This window comes from Anthonomus grandis, chromosome 1, assembly GCF_022605725.1.
Source record: "Anthonomus grandis grandis chromosome 1, icAntGran1.3, whole genome shotgun sequence".
Taxonomy (NCBI): Eukaryota; Metazoa; Arthropoda; class Insecta; order Coleoptera; family Curculionidae; genus Anthonomus; species Anthonomus grandis.
The window spans coordinates 46,202,846-46,217,559 of record NC_065546.1 but is presented as its reverse complement, the minus strand read 5'-3'; the positions used below and the strand labels follow the sequence as shown (position 1 = coordinate 46,217,559).

General features: G+C 32.6%; 2 protein-coding genes across 2 annotated transcripts; both read left to right on the top strand.

Annotated features, from left to right (window-relative positions):
- Positions 1–2,195: 2,195 nt before the first annotated feature.
- On the top strand, positions 2,196–4,124 carry LOC126739643 (uncharacterized). The gene is made up of 2 exons (XM_050445420.1): positions 2,196–2,432; positions 3,344–4,124. The coding sequence occupies exons 1-2, from the start codon at positions 2,322–2,324 to the stop codon at positions 3,596–3,598; spliced, it is 366 nt and encodes a 121-aa protein (XP_050301377.1). The 5' UTR covers positions 2,196–2,321; the 3' UTR covers positions 3,599–4,124.
- Positions 4,125–4,828: 704 nt separating this feature from the next.
- Positions 4,829–14,714, top strand: LOC126742659 (uncharacterized). Its single transcript, XM_050449404.1, has 6 exons — positions 4,829–6,265; positions 6,905–7,046; positions 7,375–7,553; positions 9,076–9,233; positions 13,545–13,760; positions 14,445–14,714. Exons 2-6 carry the CDS (start codon positions 6,906–6,908, stop codon positions 14,621–14,623), a joined length of 873 nt encoding a protein of 290 aa, XP_050305361.1. The 5' UTR covers positions 4,829–6,265; position 6,905; the 3' UTR covers positions 14,624–14,714.

The window sequence follows — 14,714 nt, the reverse complement described above, 5'->3', positions numbered from 1 at the left end:
AATTTAGTTTGACAGAAGAATTTTGACATTGACAATAGATATGGCCAACTGTGATAACATTCACAGAACACAAAGTATAGAGAAGTGGTGGTTGCATACAAACTGATAGAAATTCTTCTGACAAATCAGCTAGCGTCCTCTCGCTTGACAACGGAAACTATTGTAAATAATCTGACAGTTTGACGTGCCTAATTGGACCAATCAAAATGGTAGAAAGGCGTGGCCAAATTAAGGCGGGAAATCAAATTCCACTTAATCTGATAATCTTATCCTTTAATCGTAATATCTAAAGCAAACGCCTAATCAAAAAGGTTACTCATAGAGAAAAGAGCCTTTTTGATTAGGTGTTTGCTACAAATATTGATCTGAACAAAAATAAAACTTTTCAGCTTTATTTTACATATCTAAATGAGTTTTAATTTACTGCAATAATCTAGGACAGTGTACTAACAATAGTTTACGACAAATGGAAATAAAACAATGTTTTTCTTTAATACATTTATTATTTAATTTTCCTGAAAAAAAAACATAAAATGATATACATAATATACAATAATTTATTATAACAGACAATATATAAATTAGAATTAATCTAAAAATGTTTAAAAGTATTTTGTTAGCACCGAACTACCCTAATTTTAAACAGATTAGAAAAGGTTGTCAAAATGTTTGTGCTATTTTCTCATAATAGATTTAAAGGCATTGCCATTAGGTTAATAATATCCTCATTTTATTAACATATATATTCAATAGAGGATAAATTATCCTTATTTAATATGTACTTGTATCTGTTTCCTAAAGAAAAATTAAAAAAGTTTGTAAATTTATTTAAATTATAATTTAAATATTAATTTTTAAAATTAATTAAAAATTCTATAGCGGAGTATTATCGAAAGAAACAATATATCCATTTACAAAACAAAATAAACTCTTTTAAAATGAAAGCAACTTTTTAGTGAAAACATAATGCGATAACATTGTATTAAAGTGTTTTTGACGTTACGTTGAATGACGTGTGACACATCAAGGGAGCAGCCAGTACTTAACTTAAATTTAAAGATTTTAATTTATAATTTGCGCGGTTAATGAAATCTTTAATGACAAATAATGCAATGCAAGTAGCAAACCTAAGAAACTGACCAAAATACTTACTTATCGCAAATTTAGGCATAAATTCATACAAGAGGGTAGTAGAGAGGCTGCCTCCTAGAGGCTGTTGGAATATCATGGAAATTCATTAGGAGGAGGCACGGAAAACATAACCTTGTAACTATTTCTGGTAATTTTTCTTAAAGAAATACTAATAATGCCTAAAAGTTTAGCCTTGTTTTTTTTCAACTTCAATTTTAAACGTCAGTAATACATCTTTTAGATTTTTCATGTGGTCCTGAAATGATTTTCTTACCAGAATAATATCATCAAAGTAAACCAGGCAAGTCTTCTAGGACAGGCCTCTAAAAATCGTTTCCATCAGCCATTCAAATGTGGTAGGGGCATTACACAGTCCAAAAAGCATTACGTTAAAATGCGAAAGTTCAGCACTCACCGTGAAAGTCGTCTTGTCCCGCTCTTCAGGATATTGTCAATATCCACTTTTCAGGTCTCGCGTGGAAGATCTGATCCAACAGTGTCATAAATGTGAGCAAGGGGATAGTTGTCCTTTTTAGTTACTATATTAATCGGCCGGTAATCTACTCAGAATCTGATTAAGTCGTATTTCTTCTTTATCAGTACCACCGGTAAAGACCACGGACTGTAAGTTTCTTTTTCACGACTCTCTTGGCCATACTGTCAATTCTCTTAAGGCTCCAGTACACGTTCGGCCAACTAGTTGGGCCAACGTGTACAGGACCGTTTGGCGTTACTTGGTGATTGGCAGCCAGCGTTGGTCCACGAACCGAATGTTGTCGGTTTTTAGGGCACAAATCAAAGGATCTTGGCGCCATTTACCAAACAGCGTTCACACGTTGGTCGTTGATTTTACGGCGTAAAAAGTGAAATGATGGCTACGATGGCGGCATGGAAGAGCGAAGAAGTTTTAAAGTTTATAGATTTGTACCAAAATGAACCAATAATATGGAATCCTAAACATGAAAAAACAAATCTAATATTAACGAAAAAGACAATTAAATTTTTTGATTGGTCAGCAATAAAAAAAAGTTAAATATTTAATTTATTTTGTATTTTAGGTTAATGATGCTTGGAATCGTATTGCTGATAATTTGCATGTACCTGTAAATGAACTAAAAAAGAAAAAGGAATCGCTTATGGCTACCTTTAGATTGCATCATAAAAAGAAAATGCAGTGTATAAAATAAGGCATGAGTGAGGATGAGCTCTACAATCCCATTTGGCCATTCTACGAGCCTTTGTACAGCTTTCTGAAGGATGTGTATGAGTGCCGAAGCTCAATTAACACTGAGGATAATAGTGTAAGTAAAACAACATTTTTATTACATAAAGTTTAATTATCTACGATTTCTATAAAAATAGTTCATAAAATCCAATCGTATGTCTGTCGCATCACGCGGGGCTGTACGCGGTAAAGGCAATAATGGCAAAAAAGCGTTATCAGTATTATTTCTCCATGAACCGGATCGAATAAGTTCTCCGTTAACATTATAGGTATCAAATGAACCTGGTGGTGTATAATTATCCCGAGAAGAGTTACTATTTCACAAAAAATTATGTAGATAAAGGCAAGTCATCGAAACAATGGCAGCTTTTGTGGGTCCTAGGGGTATATATTTTTGAAAGATCCTGAATTTGGCCGAGAGTATGCCGAAAGTATTTTCTACTTTTACCCGAGAACGGGACAATTCTTGGTTAAATATTCTTTCCAGGGACCCTAGTGCATAATGACCGGGAACATGTTTCATTATACGGGTACTGAGAGCAAATGCGCCATCGCCTAAAAATACGTAGGGTATATTATTTTCACTACTGGGAAGTGGACTAGGGAGGGGTAAATTCAAACTATTAGATAATAGTTTTCGGCATAAAACACTTGAAAACTCCGCCATAACTTATCCTCCCTTGGGATCCTACATAGGAAATGAAAAAAAAACAGTAATTACTATCCACTACTGCTAATAGAACGATGCTAAAAGTTCTTTTATAGTTAAAATAGTCGGATCCTGAATGTGAAGGTGACTGTATAATTATGTGCTTCCCATCAATAGCCCCAAGGCAATGGGGAAAGCTAAACCCTTGTGACTTGGAAAACCATCCGTCTGTAGTTTCAGGCATCTGAAATAAAATAAAAATAAATAAAATAATAATCGTCGAATAATAAAAACAACGGGAACAAATAACAATAATTTAAAGCTCTTTTTTGTTACAGGCCTCGCAATCGACATATACTGAAGAGCAAACAAGCACTGATATAGACTTAGAATCTCCGGTAGCTGTGGCCAACAGTTACTCCAAAATTGTTCCTGAGACTAGCAGCAACTCCGAAACTAATAAAATAAAAGTACCGGTTGTTAAGCGCCGTGCGAAAGACTCGCCAGAATTAGCAGAGGCCAGTAGAGAGATGTCAAAAGCTTTTACCGCATTAAACCAAGCCCCTGACAAAAAAAACTGCCAGATAAGATGATGATTGTCACTTGTATGGTACACTTCTTGCAACAAAATTGAGGAAGTTTTCTGAGAGTGAAAGAGAAGAAATAATGTTGGACATAGACAACATGATAATAAAGAGACGACAAAATAAGCAAAATATTCACACTCATTTATACACACACACTCGTTTACACACACAGGCACTTTGCAAAGTTCAGATGAATCTGAATGGTCATATATATCCGATTCAGCACAGAGCCATTCTTCATCAGTAAACGTAAATCGTTCAACTTATAACCCTTATCAAGCACCAACTCAACGGCTTCAAATACTTTCCAATGAAATTTTACCTGTCCAATTTATACAACCGTCATCAAATATACAGCCAGAATCTCGTGTCTATACTTAACTACCAGAAATGTCTCCAGAGTCTAATGAAACGTACAATATTTCTTTGCAATCCCCGTCAAGCAATTCCCAAGATATTGTATATGAGGCATATAAAAATGCATAAAAAAATTAAATAAGTTTTATTTACCTTAATCATATCTTTCAGAACTTCATTCAGTGCCACACAGACTTCAATGACTATGCGTGAGATCAGTGAACCTGATATTTTAAACAGATAATGTAAACTTCTGAAGCTATCTCCGCTAGCTAAATATCTTAAGGTCAATGCTAGTCGTATTTTTACTGATATAGCTTCTCTCCAGTCAGTGTCTTGCTCTTGCTCTGCAACCACTGGAGAAATTTGTTGTAGAAGAGTTTCAAAATCTGCATATGACATCCCAATGAAATTATCGAACTCCCCAGATGGTTCTGCAAGAAGCTCCGCAAGTTGGTTGTTCATGGTCTCTCTAAAACAAAAATATTTAAAACAGATATTTTTACATCTTTACTATACTGCTATACTGACATATCACATCTTTAACGTCATGCACTCTCATAAATTCATAAAGTAAACATGCAACTATACTAGATGTATTTTTATAATCACCTTGTCCTGTTTCGATGAATACTCAGCATCCAGCATCTTCTTTTACGCCATTTTTTTTTATCACTTTCGTTTGGTGCACCTTTCTATAAACATTGAAAGCACTAAGCAAATAAATTGCCGCAGCTACGATGGTTTCCACATACATTGTCAAAAAATGGTCTATGTAGCAGCTGACTCAAGTCCACCTACTTATTTTTTGACCGTTTTGGCCCAACGCATTGGCCTAACTAGTTGGTCAAGCGTGTAATTACTGTACTATATTTGGCCAAACTAGTTGGCCGAACGTGTACTGGAGCCTTTATCAGCCTCCTCTCTCTTGGCCAGTGGTATTCTTCGAGCTGCTTGCCGGATAGGTCGAGCATTTCCTGTTTGGATATTGTGCTGGACTATAATCTGTCTTTTCGGTATTAAAAACGTCTAAATATCTATGGACCAAATGTCTCAGCTTCCTTCTTTGGTCTTGCCTTAGACCGGTGCCCATCGATGATACTAATTCTTTCGTAAAGGCATTCCGGTTGATGTCCGCAGACGCAACCGGGCGAAGTATTAATACTGAAGCTTCGGTGTTATTACCGCATTATGATTAGCACCTACAGGAATATTCCTTTTAGGGCTTAAAACGATCCTTTCGAATGCTATCCCTTGACCAACAGCCTCGTCATAAATTGCAGGCGGTGACTCTAAGTTAATCTGTAAATAGTCGAATAAATGCTTACCAGCTCTTCAATATCCTCATTTGACTTAAAAACTGACCGAAGACGCTCACCGCTGCACTGTCTATTTAAATGTATATGAACAATTCTATAATCCCCATGTTTTGCTTGAGGGTTCGAGTTCGCCCGAATAAACTCAATGGGCTCTTTTATGACCTTTATTCGTCAAAAACGAATAAAAATTTGTTTTTATTTATTTTAATATTAGCTCTTTTTAATGTATGAAACTGCATACCCTCTCTAACCAAGGAGCCTCCAATATCTTAGAAATATTAAGGAATCAAAAATCATCTAGCCCCTTCCTTAAACATGACAGAGGCCCTATGAGAGTATGAGATGAAACTATATGATTAAACAAATTGCCTGCTAAGAATTCTTGATAAACCACATAAACCAAATTCAGCATCCGACTTATTAGTTACTTAAAATTTTAAAAAAATTTATTAGAAAAACAATTATATTTCTTTAATTTATTATAATACAGGGGTACAAAGACATATTTTACCAAGCAATTTGGACCAGCTGAACCAAGAAGGTAATCAAGGCTCAATGTAGATGTATATGTATGCCAAAAGTAAAACCATAGAAAACATTTTAATGTTTTAATTTGTATTGATCAAACAACTTTCTTTCATTATACGATTTATATCCTCCACATATTCTGGAAGTTCCGATAGACTGAGTCTTAAGTACTTTTCACGCACCATATGTCTTCGCGTACGACACCCATTTTGCATGCATTGTCCCGCAAAATCCTATAATAACTTCTTGTACTTAATCACTGACATCGATTATAATGTCGTTCTTTGTTCTTTTGCTGTATTGGACATATTTTTTCATTTTTCTTTTTAGTTGCGTTGTTGTTCGCGGTCGAATTGTGGAAAATTACGAGGATGTAGAGGCGCGCTTACATCATTACATACAGTTGCTTGTTTAGTTATTTTTTTGTTGTTGCTGTGTGCGGTTTATTAGTAAATTGTACATTAAAGAAGTAAGTATTTTAATTATTTTGTTGTACCTGTAAAATTCAAAAGCCAAAAAACATCAGAAAAATCCAATAACATTACCTGTATGTACACGCCATTTAAAATGTCACATAGGAGGTACCGCACTTTAGCCGTCGATATACAACATAAGACAATATGTAAGAGAATAAATGTAAATGTATATAGTCAAAAAATAAAATAAATGTAACACTAAGACAAGAACCAATTAAAAAATTTGTTGAAAGTAGGGAATATTCTATATAAGATTTTCGAGTACTGACTATTTGTACTTAGGATATTATATCTTTTAGAAAATCTTTTAAAAAATTTTAGTTAATGTACTAACTAAACTTGTAGGTCTAATCTTCTTGTATACAATTCTCAACTTCAGTTTTGTCACCAGATTTATATAAAAGTTTAATTACTCCCATTTATTACAAAAATATCTGGGCAAATCCCAGTTTTAAATATTTTATTTATTAAGAATCTAATAGAGGTTACAATATATAGTTTCTAGAGTGTTTAAAAATGTTCGCTATTGTTTGGTCGTGCCTGGGGCAGAACAATTTTTAAGAAGTCATCTTGCTTTGTAGCCAGATGTATATAAACAGCCAATAAATTTAAAAAAAATCAATATTTTTTAGGATGAATCTTATTGGTATCCTTGCTTTTATTCTGGCAGCTTCTATTCCAGACGTTACTTCCACTCCCAATAACACAGTTTGGTCCGATGTTCAAAAGATTATAACTTATTTGATGGAAAAATGTATTTTTGACGAAGATGCTGTAAGTATTACCGACTTCTTTTTTGTGTTATATAATAAGAAAAATACATATTTAAAAGTATAATTTGAAAGCAAATCTTTATTCAGAAAACTTTCCCTTTAAAACGTTATGTTACCCTCTACATTCTTTGCTAAGTAAATAACAAGTTCACAAAAAATGTTCATTTTTATAAATAATATATTGTATTTCTTAACCTAAATATAATGAAATACATCCCTCACGATGTTTTATTTATATAAAAATATACAGTAAAACCAGCGTATAAATAAAAACCAACAAAAAAGCAAGTCAAGCAAAAAGTCTCATATAAGTTCTATTTCTTGTTCAGTTTTATAATCGGCTGGACGAAGAAGATAATGCTGCAGTAATCTTAAAGGATTGCTTAAGTCGCCAGGGATTACAGGTCCTTGATAGGGCCTTAAAGCGTGACGTCATCCAGATTAGCCATAATGTGGTTTTAGTCAAGTGGAAGAATGAGACAGACTCGCCTTGGTTGGAAAAAAATAGGTATAGCTACTGTATATTTACGTGTCTTTCTTTAGGGATATTATTTGAAAAAAAATTATTTTGAATAATGTAAGTGTCCTCTATACTTACTATATGGTACTTAAGATTCACTTATTTACTATACAGGGTGGGGACTCTAACTGGACTAAATGCATATGCGCTCTTCAAAAAAATATTTCAGAAAAACGCAAAAAATAGTCTACTAAGACATTTTTTTTGAAAGGATGAAACCTAACAATATTTAATTTTTATAAGTAGGATAATACTACTTGTGTCAAGGTCTGGTTTACCTTGTTGCAAAGCTCTTTTAAAAGAAAATTGTTGGCGTAATTTTCTTCTTATAACAAGTCAATCCCTGACTTCAAAATGGACAAAAGCTATTGCAAGAGGTATGCAAATTAAAAACATAATATCCCGAAGTTACATGCGTGTTTTGTTTATTTTGTGAAAGTGATCAATACACAAAGGGTCAGGTTAGGTCAGAGCAGGACTTTTTTTGACTGAAATAATACCTCTTTTGCCACCTGGTATCAATGCTAGTTTAAAACGAAAGTTGATGATTAAAAGAAATTTTATTATTTTCACTACCTTATTTATCTGTTAATAAAAGAATAAAAAATTAAAAGGATTTCAGATTTACGCATTGTTTACCAAAGTATCAAAATTATCTTACGTAGTCCAGGTTAACTAAATATTTACGCAATCATCTTTTGTCCAAAATAAATTGATACATCTTTCTTTAATTAGAGAGAAAGAAACTTTTTCATGCAACGAATTAAATATCCTTTACAGAACGTTGCATTGGTGTTTTCCATGCAAAATCCAATTTAAGCATTCAGCTAGTTTTATATAAAAAAATCATTTGTAGAGGTTTATAAACACCATAAATCGATTTACTTTTTTATTGTTAATATCTGGACAAAAAACTATTTAAATTCGTTGAGAACTATTGGTGATACGGGCGCGCACTTAGAACATTGAAACGCCTTTCAATGTTCTAAGAGCGCGCACTATAAATAGGTTGTCTATAAACATATGCTACATTCTCTATTTGGTTGCTGGATATCGATCGGACGCTAGCTTCACACACATGTAAAAATATCTAGAAAAAAGACACGAAGCCGCACTTTACGGATACTTGCATGTAAACATATGAGGTATACTACGTCGCCAAGCTGTTTTTTTCATTAACTTTTGTTAAGAATATGTTTTTATACTGAAAAGTTTGTTACTCTCAAAGTATATTTTAATAGTTTCGGTATATGGTTTGCAGCTAAGCTTATTCGAGGCATTCAATTTTCCAAGTCTAAGTTCTATATAGACAGTATGAGGAAGAAAAAGAGCGCTTTATTCCAGTTAGAATACCGACCTTGGGTATAGGCACATATACATATACTAGGGGACTTTATTTGTAAATAAATGAACTAGCTTACTTTTTTAATCTATTTTTTACAAAATTTATTAAAAAAAAAGCCAATTTATAAGAATTTTCTAATTAATTTTGTATGTTGCCCATAAAAAGGCAGGCCAGAAATAGTCATCGTTCGGATGCGAAAAGATATGCCGAGGCATCATCCCATCAAAGCGAGTTAATTGAAAAAGCTGCGCGATTTTTGAAAACTCGTCTGCTTAAAGTCAGCTTCAAAGGTTTCAAAAGCACTTCAATTATCAGTTCCGAAGGTAAGTCAAAATGATAATTACTAATTAGCGTTGAATAAAAAATCCTGAAAGGTAAGGGAGCTCCATTTAATTAATATACTGATGAAAAAGGTCTAAATATATTTTTATTATTGACATGATACTGTTAATAGCACTTGTTTGAATGTTTATTTTTCTCTACTAAGGTTCTATGTTTGTATAAATAGGTCTTTTTAAAAAAAATAATAGCTTTCGCAATATTCACTATTTTATATTTATTTGTTCGGAAAATACCAACAAATGGCAACACCACGTAAATAAAAAAATACAAATTTCTTACGCTCCTTTATTCTACGATAATATTCATTAAATATATTAAATTCCTTAAACGATTAATTTTTTAAATTTTGGTATTCTATATATTTATTTTTACATTTCTAAAAATATTACCAATTTTTTTTGAAGATAAACATATACAGGGTGATTTTCAGCTTATGCGCATAAACTTGGGAAATGGTAGATGAAGATTAATAATGAGTAATAATGAGAAAAAAATGTAGTAAAATATTTTTGGTTTCCGAAATAAAGTTAAACAAATGTCAACAGAACGTGTATCAGACGGACTTATTTTGTTTATTAATAACTGATAGTAAACAAGTCATAATGTTTGGAATTTGTTTTTTTGGAATCTTTAGCAGTACTTAGTTTGTTGGTGGCTGTGATCGTTTTCGATCGTTATTTTCACACGAACAAAATAAAAGCGTCAAATGTAATGGCGCACATTTTTACAAACGAAGAACTTGTCGATATGGTTTTGGTTTACGGAGAAACGCATTAGAATGCAGTGGCAGCAGCTGATCTGTATGCCTAAAGATTTCCCCGAAGATATCACCCGAGACGTGGGGCTTTCTTACGTGTTATTCAGCGAGGTAGAGAAACTGGCAATTTGCGGCCGCGGCCTAGACAAGATGGGGGAGCTCTTAGACCTAGGCACATTCCAAATATGGAGGAGGATATTTTAGAAGCTTTCGAAGAACAACCTGGAATTAGCACTAGGACAATTGCAGCGCGATTTGGAATATCGCAATCTACAAGTTGGCAAATTTTAAGGCACGAGTTGCTGTACCCGTTTCATGTGCAGCGGGTACAAGCCCTACTTCCAAGAGATTTGCCGCTTCGAGTATTTTTTTTTTACACTTTTGTTGCGGTGGTTAATTACATTGATTATTGGTAACAAATTGCAAACTAGCAAAAACTATTTTGAGCTTTAGTTGCATTTTTTTTCATTTATTTTAGTTTTATTTTATTATGAAAAATTCTATTTGTTTTGTAATTTCTTCCTTTCATTTAAAATTTTTTCCTAAAATTACTAAAAGCTTCTAAATTGAAAAAATTTTACTTAAATTAAAATATTTCCAAATATAGATTTAATTTATTACTTTTAGAAATATTTTCTTTATTAGTTATCTAATATAAATATGTTAATTTTATATATTTTGCTTCAGAAAGAATTAATGTTTTATTATAATACCTAATTTTTCTTTACGCAATTAATTTTAAGTTCTTTGTTTTTCGATTTTCTATCTCAATTCTTGAATATTTTTTTAAAAAAATCACTAGGAAAGTTTAAGTTAATCAGATAAAGTTAACACTGAAACAAGCATTTTGACGTTAATGAAATTAAGTTAAAAAATTTAAAAAAAGTCTCATTTATTATAAAAATAAAAAGAGAAAATAAACGTTTAAAAAATTTAGACAGTTTTTTTTTTTAGAAAAAGACAAACCTATATGTCCAAATATTCTAATATATTAAACAATTTAGTGTATCCTAATTTATCAATCAATCAATAAATTATAGATTATTCGTCAGTTTCGTTTCGGTGACCATCGCTGCCGGACGCTTAAAATTTTTTTGTCTGCTATTGTTTTTGGCTGGATAAAATTTACCCATAGCGTGAGCAGTTACGTTCCAGTTTTTAAGTGTTTTGTTACCAACAGGTAAGTGTTATTTTTTTATTATTTAGGTGATGTCTGCATTGACATATTTTTTGCAGGCATAATATTATTCTAACAAATGGATAAAAAAACGGAAGATCAGTTGCTAAAATGGTATACGACGAGTTAGAAAGTGACCAAGGCGAAGATATTCTAGGAGGTCAGGAAACAGATGAAGAAGATGATCTACACATTAGTGATCACGACTCGGCTTCAGAGGAGGATCCTTTTGAAGAAAATGAAGCAATAATGAACATACCTGATGATATTCCCCTTTCCAATTTTGTGCGGAACTATGTCGGACGTGACGGAACTAAATGGAATAAAGATCGACCAAGTCAAAATGTGCGGACGCCTAAACACAATAAGGTAACTGATCGACACAAACCAGGAGTACGTCCTGAAGCGAAGCATGCAAAGACGCCTCTAGAATCTCTTAGTCTTTTTTTATCTAATGATTTGCTTCAAAAAATTGTAGATTACTCCAACATTTACATTGATAAAATTAAACGCCAGTACTCACGTAAACGAGATGCTTTGCATACAAATTTACATGAAATAAAAGCCGTTATCGGGCTCTTGTACCTGGCTGGAGTTGCTAAGTCGTCACATGTCAACATATACGATATATGGGCAACTGATGGTATATGTTTGGATATATGTCCTGCTGTGATGTCGATATCTCGAAATTTTTGATGAGATGTCTGCGTTTCGACAATATTTTGGATCGCCAAGAGCGAAAATTGGAAGGCAAATTAGCTCCAGTTCGTGACATGTTTGAAGATTTTGTCCAAAAATGTCAAAACATGTACACCGTATCAGAGAATGTGACAACAGACGAAATGTTAGAAGCCTTCCATGGGCGATGTGGGTTTCGGCAATATATCAAAAATAAACCGGCCCGTTACGGAATAAAAATTTTTGCCATGGTTGATTCAAAAAACTTTTATACATCTAATTTGGAAATATATGCAGGTAAACAGCCTCCGGGACCATACTATCTTGATAATTCGCCATTTGAAGTAGTGAAGAGGTTGGTTTTTCCCATTTCAGGTACAGGACGTAACGTGACCATGGATAATTGGTTCACTAGCGTTCCTTTATCCGAAGAGTTAATGAAAAACCATAACCTTACCATGGTAGGTACAATAAGGAACAATAAAAGAGAAATACCAGTTGAATTTTGCTCTAAAAAGAAGAAGTCTGAAATTCCTTGTAATACGCTTGGGTTCAAAGATTATATAACTTTGGTTTCGCATACATCACCAAAAGGAAAATTGGTTTTACTACTCTCGACAATGCACCATGATGATGCTATAGATCTCGAAACTAAGGAAAAATTAAAACCTGAAATTGTTACTTACTACAACAAGACAAAAGGCGCTGTTGATGTTGTAGATGAAATGAAAGGATCCTACAATGTTTCCCGAAAAACCAATCGTTGGCCACTTGTAATTTTTTTTCAGTGCTAAATATAGCCGTAATAAATGCGCAAGTAATTTATGCAGAAAATGTGGGCAATACTGTGGTAAGAAGAAAGTTTCTGAAGGAGTTGGGGCTTTCTTTTTGTCAAGAACACATGAAAAACAGAGCAGCAATCACTACGTTGCCAAGAGACTTACTCCAAAAAATAAGGAAATATGCTGGAATTGAAACCATCGATAACATTCAAATAGCAACTGGTATCAGAGGAAGATGTGCCATCTGTACAAACAAAAAAGACAGAAAAACTACAATTTGTTGCTACAGTTGCAAAATTTATATTTGTCGAGAGCATCAATACTGTTTTTGTGAAAATTGTGCAAAAAAAAAGTTTCTTAGATTATAAGTTGAAAATTTAACGTATCTATAATTTAACTTTACGCTAATATTAAAGTTTTTTGTGTATTTAGTTAGTTCTATTTACTTGTATTACCTGAAGGTTTAATAAATATTTGAAAAACCTCTCTGTTTAAATATGGGTAAATTTTACCATCGCGAGCGTTTGCGTCTGAAAACTAGCGCGACCTCTGTAGGGTTAATTTAAACTTTTGATAAATTAATTTGTGGAGAGCTAAAATTTTAGAATTAATATCAGTTTTAATTAAATGCTAATTGCCACTGACATTTTTGCCACTACTTAAAGTACAATTGCCACTGCATTTAATCGTGGAACAACTTTTGGGTTTTGAAATATGCATATTTTGGGTTTTAATTTATATACCTATATGACATAGAACTTATTAACGCGTTTTTTTGCACCAATAGTTAATATTTGATCTTCATTCTTTAGATTTTTTTTCAAGTTATTGCTATTGATCAACTCAAGCAAAAATCATAAAATGCCGAATTTTTTATAAAATTAATTGAATTTTTTAGGTCGTGGTCGCAAAAATAACATGTTAGGACAAATGTTAATGTTTGGTTTGGTAGCTGCTGGATTTATAGTCATTCCGTTGGGATTTCAATTTCTGGCAGTTCTGGGTGGAAAAGCTTTATTATTAGCCAAGCTTGCACTACTACTAACGTCCATACAAGGTCTTAAGAAAATCGCAACCAGTCATGTGAATTACGGTTTATATACTACAGGTCCATGTAAGTATAGAAATAATGCAAAAGATCGTACACATTAAACTTTATTAAATGTAAAAGCCCTTTCAGAGTAAAATAGAAATAAATAATCCATATAAGAGAACATATTGTGTCGTAAAATTATTTTTAACCGGAAAATAAATACACTGGAGAATAGAAATATTTCATTTTAAATGAAAACCTTTTAACAGCCTGCCATCGCGATGTTTTCATTTATATTCCTATAGGGTTTTAAACACTATTTCATTTCAGTGTACTTTTCTTTTTATAAATCATCTATAAAGACTTTTAATAGGTTAAAAAATATTAATTTTACAGATTGTCAAACAAAAATTCACTTCCTGGATCCATCTGTAAAATCGGCTGGAAAATTTTATTTTAATATTTTTGACATTTTCACCGTCATCATACAAATGTATATGAAATGAAAAACTACTCAAAAAAACTATATTGTTATTAATTACCAATTATTTTGGCACATACATGACACGGCAACATTGGTAAAGCGTTTGGAAAAATGTCAATCAAATGTCACTATCTACAGATAGTACCTATTGTATACCGACTGAACTTACTGGTTTTTAAAATTATATAGTTGCTGTGACGCAAAAATGATACACACCCTTAAAACTATTTGTTTACACTCTACTAAATAAGAACAATAACATAAAAGTATTTATTTTTTAGGGCATTATGACCGTAGATGGCAATACGAGTCTGACCCTTATTCGACTGGGCTCTACAGTTCAGCAGGACCCACAGGTGAACTACAGCCTCTAGTAGAACGTACTTTGCCATCATCGATATTACCTACTGGCTATAATATTTTAGCTCCTAGAGAGGATGAACAAATTTTAAATTATTAATCTTCTATTTATATAAATGGCTTTGCTGTAAATATTTATTTATTTATTTATTTATTGAGTGCGTTAATATATAGATAATTTGTTAAAATTT